Genomic DNA, 21,589 nt, shown 5'->3' with positions numbered 1-21,589 from the left:
CGAGAAGAAAGACATTCAGTGAGGACCTCCCCAACTCTCTCTGTCCCTCCTCCTCCATGATTTTCCTTCTCCTCTCTCTCCAGACCAGTTATGTTTCCTGCTCCTTCCCCCTCTCTACCCATTTCCCTCCCTCCTCCTGCTTGGCTCTCCCACTCCCCTACTCCCTGACTCTCCCTCCCCTTTCCCAGCTCTCTCCACTCTCCCAATTCCAATCTTTTCTCCATCTTCCCATCTCTCCCCTCCCCTCCCCCTCTCGCCAGGATGCCAGGGTTTTAGTGGTTTCACCCACCAGCACTTTACTAACCATACTCAAATGCAGGCTTTGGAACCCGCTGCACCACACCCACACGTAGTGCGTCCCGCCTGCAGCCACATGCTTGCTTATAACCTCCACAGTTAACAGGCGTCCCAACTAAATTTCACTGTGCAACCTTTTACCACCCTACTTACTCTGTCTTATCAGGCGGTGAGTGAGGCTGAGGGGTGCGCGTAGCCGGAGACACAGGCTGCTGCTGAGGGGTCTGGGTGGTACTTGCTGTCAGGTCCTGCGTGTACTGCACCACGGGGCCCTTCGTCCGCACCGCACCTGGTTGTGGGGGGGGGGGGGGTGGAGAGCACAGCCATTTAGAACCTAAATGAGGAGGAACTTCTTTAGCTGGAGAGTAGTGAATTTGTGGAATTCAGAGGGCTGTGGATGCCAAGTCACTAGGCATATTTAAAAGACAGCTTGATTAGTCAGGATGTCAAAGGTAATGGGGAAAAGGCAGAAGAATGGGGTTGAAGGGGATAATAAATCAGCCATGATGGAATGGCCAAACAGGCCAATTCTGCTCCCGTATCCTACTGCCACAGTCCGGTCCGTTGACTCCTCATTTCCTTTTCCCTGTGTTCCACGGGGCTCCTTGATTAGGGCACCTGATCCTCATTCGAACCGGCAGCACAAAAACTCTGGCTTACATCTACTCGTTGCTGGTTTGTCACCATAGCCAGTGCGGCTTTGCTCATCCCGGAGCCACTGATAATCGTGGACTCCAAGTTGCTTCGGTGCCTGTGGCTGCTTAGTGAATTCAGTCGTTTTCATGTCCAGCTGAGTTGCCGGCCATTTTGCCACTACTCCGAGACAAGATGCAAATTCAGTCATTTTCATGTCCGGCTGAGATTTGCTGGCCAACTGCCGCCACTCTGAGTCAAGATACAAATGGACTGTCATTGTTTGGTTTCTGTCATCTCATTTCCAGCTGAGTAGGCCCGGCCGTTTGCTGCTACTCCGAGTTGGGAATTCTGTCTCTTCGTGTCCAGCTGAGTGATTACCGGCCATTTGCCGCTTCATGAGCTACTCCGAGTCAAGATATGGATTGTCTGTTGTTGTTTGGTTTGGTCGCCTCGTTTCCAGCTGAGTAGGTCTGGCCGTTTGCCGCTACTCCAAGTTAGGTATTCTGTCTCTCCGTGTCCGAGTCCAAGTTCAAGTCCAGGCTCCGTGTCCAAGTCCAGGCTCGAGTCCAAGTCCAAGTCCGGGCCCCGGGTCCAAGTCCACACTCCGGGTCCAAGTCCTAGTCCAAGTCGAGGCTCTGTGTTCAAGTCCGAGTCCAGGCTCTGGGTCCAAGTCCAAGTCCAAGTCGAGGCTCTGTGTTCAAGTCCAGGCTCCGTGTCCGAGCTCCTCATGTTTGTTGTTCCCCATCCTCGTCTGCGTAAGCATTCTATCCTCGCTCCCTGGCTTTCCTGGCAACTATTAATAAACACATTTCTGTTAATGCTACTTACGTGTCTGTGTCCTGCTCTTGGGACCGCTCCCAAATGCCCTGTGCAACACCTACGGTCTAAATGCAGGCCAATAGGACTGGCTTAGACGGGTATCTTGGTCAACATGGACCAGTTGGGCCAAAGGGCTCATTTCCATGCTCCCATTACTTTGAGGCCTGGGGAGCATTAACCATGTCGTGTCAAGCAGCAGTACTGGTTTGAGGGGCCGAGTGGCTACTTCTATACGCTACCCATAAACACATATATTCAGCATCAGCATGAAGTCACACTCTCCAGCAGTGAGATCCTGCTTCCCGACTTCCAGCCTGCCCAGCTTTTGATCCCGTTGCATTCCCCTCCCCGAGCCGTGGGGGTGGTGAAGCAAACTCACCGACGTTGGGCCGGGTGCGCTGCTGGCCGCTCTGCCCGCCCTGTCGGAAGGCAGTGGTCATCTTCAGGTTGAACATGGGCTCCAGGCGGGTCGAGCCACGGTAGATCCATTCACAACGTTTGTCATCCTTTGGGGAGAGTGGGTGCAGGGGAGAGAGACGGGGTAGGGATGAGGAGGGGGGGAGGAGGCAAAGGGACGAGGAGGAGGGGGGAGGAGGCAAGGGGACGAGGAGGAGAGGGAAGGAGGGAAGGGGATGAGGAGGAGAGGGAAGGAGGGAAGGGGACGAGGAGGAGAGGGAAGGAGGGAAGGGGACGAGGAGGAGAGGGAAGGAGGGAGGTGGAGAGAGAGGGAGGAAGGGAGGTGAAGAAATGGATAGATACTTCATTGATCCCGGAAGAAATTAGTGTCACAGTAGCATTACAAATGCACAAATATTAGAAGAGAACTAAGAAAGAATTTAAAAATAAGTTTCCTCAAACAGTCATCATCAGGAGGGGGTCATCACTCCCCTGGTTATTATGGGGACTAATGGCCGAGGGAGCAGCGCAGTTGTGTTAGTCTATTACTAAAAGTGCTCCTCTGTTCAGCCAAGGTGGCATGCAGAGGGTGAGAAACATTATCCAGAATTGCCAGGATTTTCCGTAGGGTCCTTTGTTCTACCAGAGCCTCCAGTGTGTCCAGTTTGAATCCTATGACAGAGCCAGCCTTTCTAATCAGTTTATTGAGCCTGTTGGCATCACCCATGTTGATGCCATTGCCCCAGCACACCACCAGATGGAAGATTGTACTGGTGAAAACAGACTGGTAGAACATGTGAAGGAGAGGCCTGCATACTCCAAAGTTCCTCAGTCTCCTCAGGAAGTAGAGGCAACTCCAGCCCTTCTTGTACACAGACTCTGTGTTGGTGCTCCACTCAAGTCTGTCATCCGGGTGCAGCCCCCAGGTACTTGTAGGCCCTCACCATCAATAGTAACAGAAAGCAATGCAGGCTTGCTCTTCCTAAAGTCCATCACCATCTCCTTTGTCTTACTCATGTTGAGCTGCAGATGATTCAGCTTGTACTATTAGGTGCATTAAGGAGGTGGTGGGGGGGAGAGAGGGGGGAGAGGGGGAAGGGGGGAAGGGGGGAAGGGGGAAGGGGGGAAGGGGGAAGGGGGGAAGGGGGGAAGGGGGGAAGGGGGGAAGGGGGAAGGGGAAGGGGAGAGGGGGGAAGGGGGAGAGGGGGGAAGGGGGAGAGACAAAGGGGAGGGTTTGCGGGAGGAGGGGGAAGGTTTGTGGGGGGAGAGGGGGAGAGACAAAGGGGGAGGGTTTGCGGGAGGAGGGGGAAGGTTTGTGGGGGGAGAGGGGGAGAGACAAAGGGGGAGGGTTTGCGGAGGAGGGGGAAGTTTTGCAGGGGAGAGGGGGAGTGGTTGCAGGGATAGGGTACAGAAAGGAATCAAAACACAGTCTCACACAGACAGCAGCAAGATGTGGGTAGCACAAGTAGCCATGGCAGGGAGGAAAACTTAACAGCTTCAATCCTGCTATTACACAACCCCTGAATGATAAAGATGCACTTTTGACCTCTCATTCCACCTCGTCATTGCCCTTGTGTTTTATTTGTCTCTGTAACTGTAACACTATATTCTGCATTGTTTCTCCTTTGTACTGTCTCAATGCACTGACATTTTGTATGAATGGCATGCAGAAGTTTTTCACTGTACCTCAATACATGTAACAATAGAAAACCAATTACTCAAACACAAGGAATTCTGCAGATGCTGGAAATTCAAGCAACACACATCAAAATTGCTGGTGAACGCAGCAGGCCAGGCAGCATCTCTAGGAAGAGGTACAGTCGACGTTTCGGGCCGAGACCCTTCGTTACCAGCAACTTTGATGTGTGTTGCGTAAACCAATTACTGTTGGTCAGACCGTGGAGCAAGAGGCTGGAGGTTATGGGCTGACCTTGCTGTACATTGGTCAGGCCTTAGCTGCAGTACTGTCCGCAGCTCTGAATGAAAAACACAAACTGCTGGAGGAACTCAGTGGATCAGGCAGCATCTATGGAGAGGAATAAAGAGCTGACGTTTCAGGCTGAGACCCTTCATCAGGATTGGAAAGGAAGGTGGGGGGGTGAAGCCAGAATAAGAAGGTGGGGGTTGGGGGGGGGTGGATGGAATACAAACTGGCAAAGCCAGGCAAGGGGAAAATGAAGTGAGAAGCTGGGGGGTGATAGGCAGGAAAGGCAAAGGCTAGAGAAGAAGGAATCTAATAGAAGTGGAGAGTGGACCATTGGACAAAGGGAAAGTGGAGGGGCACCACAGAGAGAAGATGAGTAGGTGAGAAGAGAAAGGGTAAGGAGGAGTCAGTATGGGGAATGGAAAATGAGAGAGGGGTGGGGGTAAATGTTAAGACCATTGGCTTCTGTTTTCATACTTTTTGCCTCCTCTTTTGAACTAAAGGAGCTATGTTTAACTAGTCTAATAGAAGCTTCCCGTATCGAGAGAAGATCAGTCCATCCTCTTCTCATCACTGCCATCAGGGAGGAGGTACAGGAGCTTGAAGACACATACTCCCCTCCGCCATCAGATTTCAGAATGGTTCATGAACACCACCCTGTTATTCTTGCTTTTGAAACTTACAGCAACTTTTATATCTACTGTCGCAAACAACAAATTTTATGACATGTCAGTGTTAATAAACTTGATTCTGATTCAGTTCCAGTACTTTACACTGAGTGCCCTGATGGAGGGTCTTGGCCTGAAACATCGATTGTTTATCTCCCTCCTAGACGCTGCCTGACTGTCGAGTTCCTCCAGCATTTTGTGTGTTACTCTGGCTTTCCAGTAACTGCAGAATGTCTTGTGTTTTTGATGTACTCTGAGCTGCTGCCCTAACTGCAGTTCCTAACAAGAATACGGAGAGAGTACTCCAAATCAGAAGTGCCTTTCTTGAGGAAAGGCGCTAACCAGTGTCTCCTGTGAACTGCACCTGATCCCTGGCAAAGGAACAAAAATAAAAAGTCATCGCACAGCACTGATGTACAGTGGGATCTTGGAGTCTAGCTCACTGACAGTCGAAGTTCAAAGTAACTTTATCAGAGTATGTACATGTCACCATGTACTACCTTGAAATTCATTTTCTAGCAAGCTTTTACAGTAGAACAGAGAAATACAATTGAAACAATAAAAACTACAAAGACTGACAAATAACTAATGTGCAAAAGGCGGCAAGCTGATTTAGGTTTGTCTAAATCAATAAATAAACAACACTGAGAATATGCGTAAAAATTGTTCCTAAAACTGGTGGTGTGGGACGAAGGCTCCTGTATTGTCTTCCCAATGGCAGCAACGAGAAAGCATGGCCTGGATATTGGGGGTCTTTGGTGATGGACGCTGCTTTCGTCTGTCAACTCTCCTTACAGGTCTGCTCAACAGTGCAAGGGCTTTTCCTGTGATGGACTGGGCTGTATGCAGGCTTTTCCATTCCTGGCCATCGGGGTTTCCATACCAGGCAGTGATGCAACCAGTCAATATACTCTCCAGTGCACCTTCAGAAGTTTGTCAGTTGTCAAAGTAGCCACTCAAGTAGATAGGGTAGTAAAGGCAGCAAATGACATGCTTGCCTTAATTATTTGGGGCACTGAGTACAGAAACTGAAACTTATTTGTTACTGGTGCATGTACCAAGGTACAGTGAAACGCCTGTCTTGCGTACTGTTCACACAAATCAGATCATCACACAGTGCATTGATGTAGAACAAGGTAAAACAGCAACAGAATGCAGAGTAAAGTGCAACAGCTGCAAAGAAAATGTGGTGCTGGTAGACAATTAGTTGCAAGATCATAATGAGATAGACTACAAATTGAAGAATTTATCTTATCATACTAGAGAACCATTGTGGTGTGTGAGAAAACACCTGGATGTGGAGGGTCTTTCAATCTGCTGGATTCTTTACTGAGGCAGCAAAAAGTGTAGATGGAGCCCATGGAGGGGAGGCTGGTTTCTGTGATGCGTCCAAGAGCGAGAAAGAGTATGACTCTATGATCTGCCAAATCACACTGGGATTGAATGAGGATTCAGTGTGTTGCTCCCTCCCCCTCCAACCCCCCGCCTCCACCAAGCAAGGAGTCAGAGAGCCGTAGGAATCCCTCACTTGAGATGTAAACCTATAAGCAGAGGGATGCTCTCACACTGGGGGAGGGGGAAAGGAGCACAGGGTGGGGGTGGCAGGGGTCCTAGCTGGGAACACATCAGCCCTATGGGGCTTCTAAAATCAGGAAGGAGGGTTACTTACCTGGTGGCTAGTGCTCAATTTTGAACTCCTCAGCAACAGTCATGTGCACAACCATTTTGTGGCATCTTGCTGTGCAGATATTTTGCTGTCGCAATCCCTATATTGCAGTCACAACAATTCAACAGTAACACTGTTGATCAAATTCCTGAGGACGTGATATCCTTTCTAAATGTACGTCCTTGCATTCAGACGAATTTGACACAACCCTCAAATTACATTATTCAGTAGAGTGAAGCACTAACCCCATTGGAGTGGGTTGGCAGGTTCCAATGCCACAGGTAGCCTAGGGGAGAAAGAATGAAGCAGACAGCTTCACACACAAAATGCTGGAGGAACTGAGCAAGTCTAGCAGTATCAATGGTGAGCCAAAACCCTTCATCAGTGACCTGTTCTGGGCCTCCTACCTCAGGAAGGGGATGCTCGCCTCAGGGTGGGTGCTATCACTAGGCTGAAAGAAATGCATCGTGAGGAATGGTTGCCCTTCAAGTGCAGATTCAGGGACGAGAGAGAGAGATAGAGAGAGATAGAGAGAGATAGAATGAATGAATGAATAATTTCCCTCCGATGGCTGAGCTTAGTCCAGAACAAGGCTGGCCAGAGTTTACATAGAAACCTTTCTCCAGAGCGTGGGGAAGCTGGAGTAAGCAGGGTTAATTGGAGCTGTTAGGTGGGAGATGGACGGGTTTCAGGGTTCCAGAACAAAGGGCGGGAGATGGAACTGAGGAACCGGCCACAGTCTGCCCCTGACTGACCTCATCCTACTCTGACAATTGGACTGGATCTGCCACAAACTCCCAGCGGTGAGGGACATCACCCGGCAAAAGCAGCTTACCAGGAACAGGATTTTGACCAGGCTGCCATCGACTTCTTCCACCCGGGACTTCCACCAAGTGCCCTCCCATTCGGTCTTGATCTGCTGGCCATTTTTCAGCAGCACCATGGGCCTGTTCGGGTAAGCTGTGATGTACTCCTCGATGAAGTCACGGCAGGAGACGTCCTCGATGTCCTCCCAGGTCTTCCCCACTTCAGTACAGAAGAGAACCATTACTGAGAAAACATCCACACAGGGCTAGGAGACCTCCTAGGGAGTCGGACTAGGACCTCCTCTGCACTGCAAATCCCCCCGCTCACTGGAAAGTGATGTTGAGGAAGGTCACTGGAATGGGGACAACAGGCTCAAAGGGTCAAAAAGCCAGTCACTGCAACTTGCTCGGACCTCTCAGGTCACACTGAGGGAGCCCATTTGGCCCAGCCCTGCTGGTCCTCCACGCGGAGTCCAGCCTGCTCTGACCCACCTCAAAAGACGTAATACAGCATGGGCACAGGTACTTTGGACTCACTCACACATGCTGAATGAGGTGCCCATCTAAATTCCTCTCTATAACTTTATACCCCAAATCTCCTTTGGGGCCTAGGCCATCCCAAGTATCAGCAGCATTCCTGCTCCCCAGATTTGAGGCTTCACAGCAAATGAAGCCACTCCACCTGCTGCCAGTTTACAAGTGCAATCCCATCCACCACTAACTTTTCCTGTAACCTATTCTCCCACATTCCTTGTCAATCCCCCCCCCCCATCACTTCACCCACACCAGAGGGGCAATCAACAGCAGCCATCACCCCTCCGACCAGGCACATTGTTGGAATGCAGGAGTGAACAAGAGCACCATGGGAAACCTGTGGGGTCACAGGCAATGTTTCCTCTGCATGCACGCACACATCTTTTGCTAATAGCGCACAAAGAATTTGCGTCGCGATGGACTTGGGGCCCGGGGGAGCTCAGGATCGGCTGCCCGCGGCTGCTGCTGAATCCTGAGTCAGTGTAACTATAGACTTGCGGACATTGAAATAAACACGATTTGAGAATTATTGATCCATTAATTTTTATGCGTTAGTGGCAACCATCAATGTAACAGAAATACTGTGGATTCAGCAGCAGCTGCGGGCAGCTGTTCCTGAGCTCCCCGGGTCCTAAAGTCCATCCTCACGACGCAAATTCTCTGTGCAATTCCTTTGTGCGCCAGCAGCAAACACACACACATACACACAACAGCATGGTAGCATAGTAGCTACGCTAATACAGCGCAAGTCACCAGGAGTTAATTCCATCCACTGTCTGTAAGGAGTTTGTACGTTCACGTGGGTTTCCTCCAGGTGCTCTGGTTTCCTCCCAAATTTCAAATATGTACAGGCTGGTAGGTTAATTGGCCAGATTGTTGTAATTGGACAGCACTGGCTTATTGAGCTGGAAATGCCTGTTACCATACTCACCTAAGACCCCGCCTACTCTCCCTGATATCCATGACCCTCTTTGTCCTCTCCATAGCCACAACTTTCCTCAAAGCTTAGTACTGCCCAGCCAAGTCCTGGAGATTGACCCCTACCCTGTAGAGGCAAGAGGCTAGCTCTTGGACAGCCTTTCAAGACCAGTGGCATTGATCATCAGGCCACTGTCTCAAATTTCACCACAGATCTCAGCACTTCAAAAGGTTGTCCCGCCAGAGCCTCGTAGATCCCAAGTCAGGTCAAGTTCATTGCACCTGTACTTCACTGCACTTGTACAGGTGATGATGAAAAACCTGCTTGCAACAGCATCACAAGTACATAGGTACAGTCAATATACAAGATACAAATTATACTTGAAAATTACACTGAATAAAAAAACTGCAAAAACAAGACATTAGAGCAATAAGAAACAAAGAAACAAGTCCATGATCGTGCAAGAGGAGGTCTTTAGCTTTCCATTGTTGAGATAGTGATTAGAGTTATGCAGATCAGTACAAGAATTGATTGGTTGAAGGGAAGTAGATATTCCTGAATCCTGTGGTGTGGAACTTCAGACATAACAGCGAAAAGATGACGGGCCTCATCCTATTTTCCTCTGCAGATGCTGCCCAACCCACTGAGTTCCTCCAGCATTTTGATCTTCACTTACTGTTGCCCAGTAGACTGGACTCGGCTCAAAAGGAGCTTACCACTACGAGAGGTGTTGTCATAGTGGCAGATAATAAACTAGCCATGATGGAATAGCAGAGCAGACCCATATGTCTTATGGTGGTAGAAACGTCCGGCACTGAACTAACCCTTTGATCCACTGAGTCCATGCCAACCATCAAACATCCATTTAAACTTAATCCCCACATTCCCAAGCGCTGTCCTCAGCTCCTACCTCTTATTCACGCATCCCTCCCCACCTTCAGCAGTACCTACAGGCAGTGCCAGCTCATGAAGGCAGCATCTATTATCGAAGACCCCCACAATCCCTGTCACATGATCTTCTTGCTTCGTCCATTGGGTATGAGATACAGATCCTGACGTTCCACACCACTCGGTTTGGGAACAGCTACTTCCCTTCAACCGCTCAGTTCTTGAACCAGCTGTCACAACCCCAATCACAGCCTCAGCAACAGAACACTACAGACCACCTCTTGCACGACCATGGACTTGTCCGCCAGTGCAAAAAGGATGTCTTATTGTCTTCTGCAATTTGTGTATAAGTTATGCACAATTTATAGTCTGTATGTTGTCTGTACCTACGTTCTTGTGATGCTGCTGCAAGTTTTTCCATTGTATCTGTCCTTGCACACAGGACAACAAACTCGACACAAGGGAAGACTGGAGTCAGCTAATTAACTTATTAACTTGTTAGAGGGACTTACATGGTCTGCAGATGGGGTACAGCTCTGACAGGGCAACATAGGAGGCGTAGCCATCATCAAAGAAAATAAGGAACCTGTGAAGCGAATGAAAGCAGAGATTTAGCAGCAGAGCGTCACTCAACCAAATGTGGAAATATAACCAACGGCCAATAAATGCACAATGCAAATACAAACCACAGACAAGTGCCCCCCTTAACTTCTTCAAAGGCGGGGTTCTCCATGGAAGGAAAGGTTACATATTAAAGTTTAAATCCCAGTCTAAATTAAATCAACCAGGTATATTGGCCATTTTAAACTAACTGAAGGGAACAGTAAAATGGGACAAAGTGAGGCACAGACACAAGCAATCCTTTGGAGGCACAAAGGACTGCAGACACTGGAATATTAAGACCAACAATCTGTTAAGGAACTCAGTCGGTTGAGCAGCATCTGTAGTGGGGGCGGGGGGGTTGGGGAAAGGAGGAACTGTCGAAACAGTGTGTCAAGACCCAGCACCAGGCAAAACTTTCTCTTCTTGCATGCCATCTCGTTGTAAAGTGGTCCCAGACCCTCCTACAGCCCATGACACGGTATGGGTACTAGTTTACTATTATCACAAGAACCAAGATACTATGAAAAGCTCGTCTTGAATGCTGTTCGCAGAGATCAAATCATTACAGAATGCATTGAACTGCAATAAAACAATAAAAGTACAGAATAAAGTGTGAAAACTACCAAGAAAAGCACAGTACAGATAAATGGCAAAGTGCAAGACCATAACTAGGTAGATTGTGAGGTCAAGAGCACATCTTATCGGACAGGAGGTCCATTCAATAGTCTGATAACAGTGAGATAGAAGCTGTCCTTGAGCTTGGTGGTTTGAGCTTTCAGGCTTTTGTATCTACTGCCTGATGGGAGAAGGGATAAGAGAATGTTCAGGGTGGATGGGCTCTTTGCTTATGCTAGCTGTTTTACTGAGGCAGTGAGAAGTACAGACAGAATCCAGAGGGGAGGCTGGTTTCCATGATGTGTTGAGCCATGCCCACAATTTTCTGCAGTTCCTTGTGATCATGTGCAGAGCAGTTGCTGCACCAAGACATTATACAACAAGACAAAATGGTTTCTATGGTGCAACAATAAAAATTGGTGAAAGCTGACGTGGCCATGCCGAATTTCTTTGGCCTCGTGAGGAAGTAGAGGTGCGAGCTCTATGTGGTTGGACCAGGACAGGATATCGGTGACAGCCACACTAAAATCTTGAAGCTCTCAACCTCTACACCACTGACGTACACAGGAACATGTGCACCACCCCCCTTTCTGACATCAACAAGCAGGCTTCTTCTTTTTGTTGCTATTGAGAGAAACTTACTTACTACGTCGACTCAGGCCTAGGGGGCTGCCGTCGGGCAAAAGGTTAATGTATTTATTTACTTATTTAGTGATACAGTGCAGAGAAAGCCTGTCCAAACCTTCGAGACAAGCCCACACGACCTCGATTAACCCTAACCTAATCATGGGACAACTTACAATGACAAATCAACTTATTGGTGTGTCTCTGGACCATGGGAAGAAACGAGGAGAAAACCCATGCAATTCATGAGGAGGAGATGCAGAGGCTCCTTACAGAACGGTGCAGGAATTGAACTCTGAGCTCTAGAATGACCTGAGCTGTAACAGCGTCGCACTAACCAACATGGACTGCGGTTCCAAATGTGACTGTCACGGTAGAATGCCACTAAGCTCCCTATCTCCTTCCTGTACTCCGACTCATTGTTACTTGAGATGCAGCCTCCTACGGTCGTATCATCTGCAAACTTATAGGTGGAGTTACAGCAGATTATGGTCATGCAGTCACGAGAGAACAGAGCAGAGCCCACGGATGAGGACGCAACCCTGTCAAGAACCAGCATTTGGAATAATCATGGCGAAGATATTGCCGCCCATCCTTGCTGATTGCAGGAAGGAAAGGGTCCAGTTGCACAGGGGGGTGTTGAATCCCAGGGTCTGGAGTTCAGTGATGAGTTTGCTTAGAATGACAGTATTGAGGCTGGAGCTATAGTCGATAAACAATAGTTTGATGCAGGTATCTTTAATGTCCAGATGCCCCAGAAGTGAGGCCAGGGAAATGGTATCTGTCATAGATCTGTTCCAGCGGGAGGCAAACTGCAATGTGTCAAGGCTGTCTGGAAAACTGGAGTGCCATGACCAGCCTCTCCCAGCACCATGGGCCTTCAGTTCATGGGCTCCTCACTGAAAGGCCAAGGTAGAGTGGACACGGAGAGGACGTTTCCTACAGATGGAGAGTTTAGGACCAACCAGAGGCCAGAACCTCAGAACAGAAGGACCTCTGTCCCTTTAGAACAGAGATCAGAGTAATTTCTTCGGTCCAAGGATGGTGAATCTGTGGAATTCATTGATATAGACATCTGCAGAGGCCAAGTCATTGGCTATATTCAGAGTGGAGGTTGATAGGTTCTTGATTAGTGAGGGTGTCAAAGGTTACAGGGAGAAGGCAGGACGGTGGGGTTAAGAGGGATAATACATCAGCCATGACGGAGTGGCAGAACAGACGCAATGGGCCAAATGGCCCAACTCTGCTCCTATATCTTATGAAACTCAATGGACCGAGCAGATCTGTGAGAGGAAACAACAAACTTCGACAATCCCTTCACCATCCCCGCCCCACAGATACCGCTCGACCTGCTGAGCTCCTCCAGCAGATGGTTTGTTGCTGCAGATTCCGGCGTCTCCGGTCATCCTTGTCTCTTAAATCAGTCATTAATCACATAGTTACATAATGAAAAGGACTTTGCCTTTAATTCACCAATAATAGCTACACTGTATTTTAATTTCAGAGGACCAATAGTGTAGGAGTAAAAATTACTCTGGCCTTTTCCCCTCGCCCACTGACAAGATCATGTGGCATCAGGGAGCTGCAGTGGGCTGCGGCATGTTGAACAATTAGGCTGATGTGCTCCAACTAACTGCAGAGTAGCAAGAATGGTTTTTAGTTAAAAATAGTGCTATTTTAAACAAGTCACATTGGCTGGGATCCTTGTCAAGAAGTAAGCAGTTGGATGGGAGCCAAAGTTTCAAGGAATTGTCTCTATTAGAGTCATTGAAAGATGCAGCAGAGAAACAGGTGCTTAGCCTGCCGCTCTGCTCTCTTTACACCCACCACTATGTGGCTAGGCACAGCTCAAACGCCACCTACAATTGCCGTTAGCAAAATCTCAGATGGTGATGAAGAGGCGTACGGGACTGAGATACCACCAGCTGGTTGTGTGGTGTCGCAACATCAACCCCGCACGATGAAGCATTCAGGACATCTTCAAAACGGGATGCCTCAGAAAGGCGGTATCCATCACTAAGGACCTCCATCACCCAGGACACGTGCTCTTCTACCATCAGGGAGAGGAGGTACGGGAACCTGGAGACACACACCCAGTGTTCTATGAACCGTTTCTTCCCCCTGCCATCAGATTTCTAAACACACAATGAACCAACCCATGAGCTACCTCACTATTTTTGTACAACTTATTTAATTTTACATTTCTAATCATAACTTACAGTATTTATGCCTTGCAATGTACAGCTGCCACAAAACAACAAATTTCATGACATAAATGTCAGTTTCATTAAACCCGATCCTAATTCAGATTCTGAGACAATGCCAACTTATTCTTCTTCTTCCCACGTTCCCTTCAACTTCCCCCTAGACTCGATCCCTCACAGTGATCTACAGTGGCCGATTAACCCACTGACCCCGCACTGAACACCCGGTCACAGGGAGAATGTGCAAACTCCAGATGCACGCGCACACACACGCATGCACGCAAACAAAGCTGGAGGTCAAGTTCAAACCCTTTCCCCACTAGCTCTGCCAAATGTGTTGTTTAATTTTTTTTTAAGTTAAAAACTATACATTTTCTTTCCCGAGATTAGGGAGTTTTAAAAAGGGAAAGAAAATGGAATATTGTATGCAGTTGTGGTTGGTCCATTACAAGCATGTGGGGGCTTTGGAGAGAGTGCAGAAGATGCTACTTGGATTAGAGGGTATGAACCATAAGGAGAGATTGAGCACACTCCAGTTGTTTTCTCTGGAGCTGTGCAGGCTGAGAGGAGAACTGAACTGACAGAAGTTTATAAATAAATAAGACAGATAGTCACAGTCTTTTCCCTAGGGTGGAAATGTCAAATACTGAAGGGCATAAGTTTAAGATGAGGGGGAGGGGGGAAGTTTAAAAGGAGATTTAGGAGGCGAATTTTTATTTATACAGAGAATGGAGGGTGCCTGGAACGGGCTGCCAGGGTAAGTGATGGAAAGAGATATGATAGTGGTGTTTAAGGGGCACATGAATGTGCAGGGAATGGAGGGATGTGGATCGTGTGCAGGCAGAAGCGTTTCAGTTTAATTTGACATCATGGTTGACAAAGACATGTTGGGCCAAAGGGCCTGTACCTGTACCATTCTGTTCTATGTTGAGTACAGTGATCAAAAAATAAGCTCTTATCAAGTCCTCAGACAGAGGCCTCCTGCTGACAGATCTCAGACAGAGTTGTACAGCCTAGAGAAGAGCCCATCAGCTCATTGAAGCCATGCTGACCACCTGTCATCCCACCCCAACATACTCTCGTCAAAGCCTCACAGCTCACAGCTCCCCTGCCCTGGAAAACTCTCTTGCTAAGGAGGTACAAGCTGATCCAGCCTGATGTAAACAAGCAGCACAAAGGGACCAGTGGTTGTGGAAAAATAAACCTTGGGTCAGGCCGTTGGGCCCTGCCTGAGCAATGTCATGCTGCCTGCCCTCCTCCAAGCGGATGATAAACATGTTGTTCAAGAGGAAGAGGATGAGGGTGGTCATTTCTATGCCGCATTTGGGAGAAAAGTGCAGTCCCTCCTTTGGCTGAAGTTATAAACCGCAAAACACTCTCTGGAGGTTAATGAGCCCTCTGTACCCAGCTCACTGGGCAGTGAATGGCTTGATCAAGGGCAAAGCTAGCAGAGATGCTACATGGGTCCACCCTGTGGACAGAAGCAACAGAGCCCCCTTCACCCCCTGCCTTCCAGCCAATTCTGCTTACACAAAGCTCTCAGCTCTATAATTGAGCCATTGTGAAGGAGGAGTGGACTGGGGGAGTTGCGGGTGGGGGGGGGGGTGACGTCAGATTCTTCAGGCTATACAAAGGACCGCAGATGCTGGAATCTGGAGCAACATCCAAGCTGCTGGAGGGACTCAGTGGGTCAGGAAGGCACCTCTCTGCAGGGGGAAAATGGACAGTCGACATTTCAGGCTAAGACCCTTCGTTCGGACTGGGATTTTTCAAGCTTTCCCACTTCTAAAGGGATCGAATAAATCCCCAGAGTATTGATATTATACTTTCAGTAGGAATATTCATTTCATAAGACCAGAGTTTTGACCCCAAACCATATAACAATGACAGCACGGAAACAGGCCATCTCGGCCCTTCTAGTCCGTGCCGAACTCTTACTCTCACCTAGTCCCACCAACCTGCACTCAGCCCATAACCCTCCATTCCTTTCCTGTCCATATAGCTATCCAATTTAACTTTAAACGACAACATCGAACCTGCCTCAACCATTTCTGCTGGAAGCTCGTTCCACACAGCCACCACTCTCTGCGTAAAGAAGTTCCCCCTCATGTTACCCCCTAAACTTTTGCCCTTTAACTCTCAACTCATGTCCTCTTATTTGACTCTCCCCCATTCTCAATGGAAAAAGCCTATCCACGTCAACTCTATCTATCCCCCTCATAATTTTAAATACCTCTATCAAGTCCCCCCTCAACCTTCTACATTCCAAAGAATAAAGACCCAACTTGTTCAACCTTTCTCTGTAACTTAGGAGATGAAACCCAGGTAACATTCTAGTAAATCTCCTCTGTACTCTCTATTCTCTATTATGGGAGTGGGAGAGGTACAAGGAGAGAGGGCTTCTCTCGAGGGTAGGAGACAATATTTAACACTTCAGCAGCCCAAGATTAAAACGGATGAGGACCTGCTGTTCTCGACAGCCTGCAGGAGGTTGGTGTGCACAAATAGGCAACAGCGCGACCAATACTGCAGTGACGACGGATTTTAACAACGGCATCTCATTAGTTGTGGAAGCATCTGAGGATGCTGAGGAGATGAGAAAGGCACTCTAAAAATGCAAGTTTTCTCATGGGGTGGTTGCTAGGATTCCAGGAGTTACCAGGATCTTGTGCACTGCCGCACCCACGCTAACACATTGGTCCCAAGACAGCTGAGGAGGCAGCTGGCTGAATTCTTCATGCGTATGTCAGTGTATGTTGATAACACAGTGGAGAGTGCTGCACCCTAGTGTCCAGTGGTGCATATTGCACCCTACTGACACAGCCCGAGCATACTCCTGAATGGAACCTGTTATGCAGCCCCTGCTCCCACAGCACAATAAGACATAGGAGCAGAATTAGGCCATTTGGCCCATTTAATCTGTTCCACCATTCTAATGTGGCCAATTTATTTTCCCTCTCAATCCCATTCTCCTGCCTTCAACTGTAATCTTTGACACTCTTACTAATCAAATCCAGTTTAAATATATCCAATGACTTCCACACACTAGCTAAACAAATTCTTCTTCAACTCTGTTTTTTTAAGAGAAGTCCTTGTATTCTGTGACTGTGCCCTATGGTAGCATAGCAGTTAGAGTAATGCTGTGACAGCACCGGTGACCAAGATCAGGGTTCAATTCCCGTTATCCTTTGTAAGGAGTTTGTATGTTCTCCTTGTAACTGCATGGGCTTCTTCCAGGTCAGGGATGGCCAACCTATGGTGCATTAGATGATTAGAAGTGGCACATTGCACCCCAGTGATAATGATAAAAGGTAAGCCTACTCATACAAAAAGTATTAACCAAAAACCGATTTGTAGAAAAAAAAACTATAACAGGAATTCAAGTAGCTTAGAGTTAGAAATAGGTTTTACTGAGAATAAATTTAAAACTTAGCAATTATTTTCAGCGATTATTTCGTGCACATCTTTTGGTGAACGTTACCATCTTTCACATTAATCTGTTTTCAATTTTAAAAATATGTTCAATGAGTCAAATTAGGAAAGAAGGACTTTTGTTCTACAGTCGTTCCATAACTGTTCAATACATGTTTGATCCTGAGACGCCAGGCATCTGCACCAGCACTGCGTTGCCGGTTTTTGCCAGTCAGTTTACAATTGACACTCGTGTGCTGCAGAGTTGTGCGTTGTTCACCCTTTGTGAACATATGCCGTTTTGTACTTTTTCAAAAATTAAGCCTTGTTTTTGCATTCAGTTACCCATCACAGTGCAAAAGAAAATGAGCAAAAGAAAAGCAGAAAGTAATAGTAAGCGTGAATTCAGTGAACAATAGTAAGCGTGAATTCAATGAACAGTGGGAAAATGAGTTCTTATTTATAGCGGGTCCGTCAGGAAAACCGTTGTGTATTGTTTGTGAAAACACTTTTTCACATAATAGAAGACATGATCTTAATGGACACTACAAAACACAACATCAGACTGAAATAGAAGGAAATCTGAACCTAGTGCTTGGGTCTGAGTTACAGAAAGAATATGCAATTAAGAAAAAGGAAAAAATCAAAAGAAGACAAAATATATTTGTTAAATTAAGGTAAGTAATCATGTTTTTATATTAAATCAATATCATGTAAAAATGCTAAATATGTCCATATTAACACATTTTTATAAGAATTGAATGGGGGTACAAGAGTTGTATGGTGCATCTGAACTCGTGCGTGAAAAAATTGACGCATGGAATGTAAAAGGTTGGCCACCTCTGCTCCAGGTGATCTGGATTCAAACATTCCAAATATTTATTTATTTAGAGATAGTTTGGAGCAAGCCCTTCTGGCCCACTGATCCATGCCACACAGCAACCCACCAATTTAAACCTAGCCTAATTATAGGACAATGACCAATTAACCTCCTAACCAGTATGTCTTTGGACAATGGGAGGAAACGAGAGCACCCGGAGGAAACCCACCCACTTCACAGGAAGGACATACAAATTTTCTTACAAGGGTCACCAGAATTGAACTCCAAACTCCAATGATCCGAGCAATTGCGCCAACTCTCTCACTATCTTAGCGCCTGCAATGTTGGTGCCAGAAGTATGGTGACATTTGTGGGCTGTGTTGGTCTGTTAGGGAGTATTCTGGAGTTATGTGAATATAGTAGATATTAATTCAAGCAAGAATTGTAAACTGCAAGCAGTAAATTGAAGTTAAAAGCACAGGCTGTCCCACAGACTAAGAGATATGGCTTGCAAAATGATGACCATGAGACATACATCTATGCATCAGCCAAATGTAAAAGACAATGGGGCTGTGTCATTGGCTTGCACTGATCCACAAAACTATAGGTTTAAGTAATGTGCACCATTGTAAACAAATTCAAGGAAGCTGACACAATTCTTGGTTCTGTCAATAGTTGAGTGTCAAGCTCTCTATTGTCAGATTTTTTTAGAATATCTGTACTATTTAGTTTCCCTCAGCAAATGTGTTTGAACCTTCAGAAGTATATCATCAAATACAATGTGCTTCCACTGTAAATACTTTTCCTCAAAGGAACCATTTGTCAATCCAGAGTATTGAAGTAAACAATGTAACTATTGAAATCGTATTGAATCACCTATTGCTGCCTTTTACCTTAAGGATATAAAAATATGATGTACTTTTGAGTTTGTGAGACACTGCTTAGAAGATCTCCAACAGAATGTCTGTTTGTCATGATAAATAAAGACTTTGATATCCACAGCCACAGTGTCTCTCCAGTAAATTTGATCAGTCATAAGTCATTCAATGCAAACAATGCATTTCACTGTATATTTTGATGTGTGACAAACAAAGCTAATCTTCATCTTTAACTTTGAGCCCCATATCCAAGGACAGATATGCTGGCCTCGGTGAGAGTCCAAGAGGTTCACAGGAATGGTTCCAAGAATGAAAGGCTCAACGTACGTGGAGTATTCAATGCCTGTGTTTGGACTTTTGAAGGACGAAGGGGAAATCTCATACTTGAATGTCTGGATAGAGTGGATGAGCAGAAAGTGCAGGCTGCTTTACTGAAAAAGAGAAGTGTGGGGGGGAGGCTGGCTTCTATGACGTGCTGAGTTTGTCCACAACTCCCTGCAGTCACATACAGAGCTGCTGCTGTACCAAGCTGTGATGCATCCAGATAGGATGTTGTCTATGGGACATTGATAAACATTGGTAAAGGTTGATGGGGACGTGCCAAATTTCTTTAGCTTCCTGAGGCATTAGAAGCATTGGTGAATTTCCTTGACCATGATGCAGGTTGCGACTGGGGCCGGCACCAGCTCTCTTGAAGTACACGGCTCACCCCGTGGAACGCAGCTCCCACGAAACTGACTACCACCCTCCCTTGTCCGCGTGCAGCCACTGAATGGACTCGGAGCACTCACCTGGACTTGTTCTTGATGTTAGGTGTCTCGGCCACAATGCCGGCGTACAGCCAGACCGAATTACCATCCTTGTACTTGGCGACCACCCTGCTCCCCACCATCAACCGGTCGCCCTGCGGGTGGTAGTCGTAGGCGATGTGGTTACCTGACAGTAGACTCTTCCCCTTGTTGTCAAACTTCACCTTGTACTTATTGTTGCTGCCTGGCCAGGAGACAAAAATAGGTCAGTTGACCAAATCCTCACCAAAACTCTTCTATTTTATTTTGAAAGTTTCTCCACTTTGCTATGAACTTTCCTTGCGAATACGCTCAGGATTAACGTCACAGAAACAGGCCTTTCAGTCTGTACCTGTTTCCTTTCCATCATCTCTCACTGCTTCTTAAACCCATGGAATTAACCCGCTGATTAAAATGGAACAGTATAGTACAGGAACCCTAACCCTTCAACTCCTGACGTAGTGCCGAATCCATTAAACTAATGGCACCAAATGACATCTCTGACAATCTATCCTGGGCCCAATATATCGATGCAATTACAAAGAAGTTTGAAGAGACTTTGTACGTCACAAAACAACTTGCAAATTTCTACAGATGTACCACAGAGAGGATTCTAACTTGTTGCACCACTGTCCGGTATGGAGGAGTCACCTCACAAGATCAGAAACAGCTGCAGAAAGTAAAACTCCATCATGGGCACTAGCTTCGCCAGCACGGAAGACATCTTACAAAAGCCTCAGAGAGGTGGCATTCATGTTAAAGACCCCTCCCCCCCCCCATTACCAAGACCATGCCTTCTTCTCTTTGCATCCATCAACGAGGTACAAAAGCCCAAAGGCACACATTCAGTGTTTCAGGAACAACTTTTTCCCTCTGTCATCAGATCTCTGAATGGACAATAAACCCATGTACACTATCCCACTATTTACTGTTTGCTCTCTTTTTGCACTACTTACTTATTTATTATATATTTCTTACTTTAATTTCTAGTTTTTTCATTATGTATTGCAATGTACTGCTGCCATAAAACAACAAATTTCATGACATAAGCCAGTGAGATTAAAATTCTAATTCTTCTGCCTGTACAATGTCCATATCTCTCAATTCTTTGAACATTCATGTGCCTAAGACCCTCTTAGATGCTTCTATCGTATCTGCCTCCACCACCAGCCCCAAACAGCACATTCCAGGCACCCAACACTCTCAGTAACAAAAAACTTCAGCCTGTAATGATGCACCAACTTCTAACCAACCCTGAGATCAACCTAACCCTTCCCTCCTACATAAACCAATTTTCTATCATCCATGTTTCTTAAATGTCCTAATGTATCGAGTTCGACCACCACCCCTGACAGGGCGTTCAACACACCCACACTCACTGTGTAAAGAACTTACCTCCGATATCCCCCTTATACTTTCCCTCCAGTCACCTTAAAATTATATCATCTCGTACACTAGGGAAAAGGCTCTGGTTTTCCATTTGATCTATGCCTCCCAACATCTTGTATACCTCTATCAAGTCACATCTCATCATCCTTCACTCCAAAGGGAAAAGCCCTAGCTCGCTCAACCTATCTGTATAAGTCACGCTCTCAAATCCAGGCATTATCCTGGTAAACCTCTTCTGCACCTTCTCTAAAGCTTTGACATCCTTCCTATAATGAGGCAACCAGAACTGAACACAATACTCCAGGTGTGGTCTGACCAGGGTTTTATAAAGATACAACATTACCTCTCGACTCTTGAACTCAATCCCCCCAACTAATGAAGACCAACACCCCATACACCTTCTGAACCAACCGATCAAACTGCCTGGCAACTTTGAAGGATCAAGGAATATGGACCCCAAGATCCTCCTGTTCCTCCACACTGCCAAGAATCAGGTCATTAGCCCTGTATTCTGCCTTCAAATTCAAGCCTCCAAAGTTAATCACTCTTCTGGGTTGAACTCCATCTGCCGCTTTCAGCCCAGCTCTGCATCCTGTCAATGTCCCATTGCGGTTTACAACAACCCTCCACTCTGTCCACAACTCCATCAACCTTTCTGCCACCTGCAAACTTACTAACCCACCCTTCCACTTCCTCATCAATTT

General features: G+C 46.8%; 1 protein-coding gene across 2 annotated transcripts in view; it reads right to left on the bottom strand.

Annotated features, from left to right (window-relative positions):
* Positions 1-446: 446 nt before the first annotated feature.
* The window catches only part of LOC140211560 (histone-lysine N-methyltransferase SETDB1-like), a 52,122-nt gene continuing 30,979 nt past the window's right edge, over positions 447-21,589 (bottom strand). The window contains exons 7-11 of one of the 2 annotated variants that reach the window (XM_072281395.1): positions 19,500-19,701; positions 10,066-10,139; positions 7,242-7,432; positions 2,132-2,258; positions 447-586 (exon numbers count right to left, since the gene is read on the bottom strand). In XM_072281395.1, coding sequence (XP_072137496.1) covers positions 447-586; positions 2,132-2,258; positions 7,242-7,432; positions 10,066-10,139; positions 19,500-19,701 — 734 coding nt within the window. The other variant, XM_072281402.1, reaches the window with a different exon arrangement.

The sequence above is a fragment of the Mobula birostris genome, chromosome 2, assembly GCF_030028105.1.
Source record: "Mobula birostris isolate sMobBir1 chromosome 2, sMobBir1.hap1, whole genome shotgun sequence".
Taxonomy (NCBI): domain Eukaryota; kingdom Metazoa; phylum Chordata; class Chondrichthyes; order Myliobatiformes; family Myliobatidae; genus Mobula; species Mobula birostris.
The sequence above is the reverse complement of the archived record's forward strand: the minus strand, read 5'-3'. Positions and strand labels throughout refer to the sequence as shown.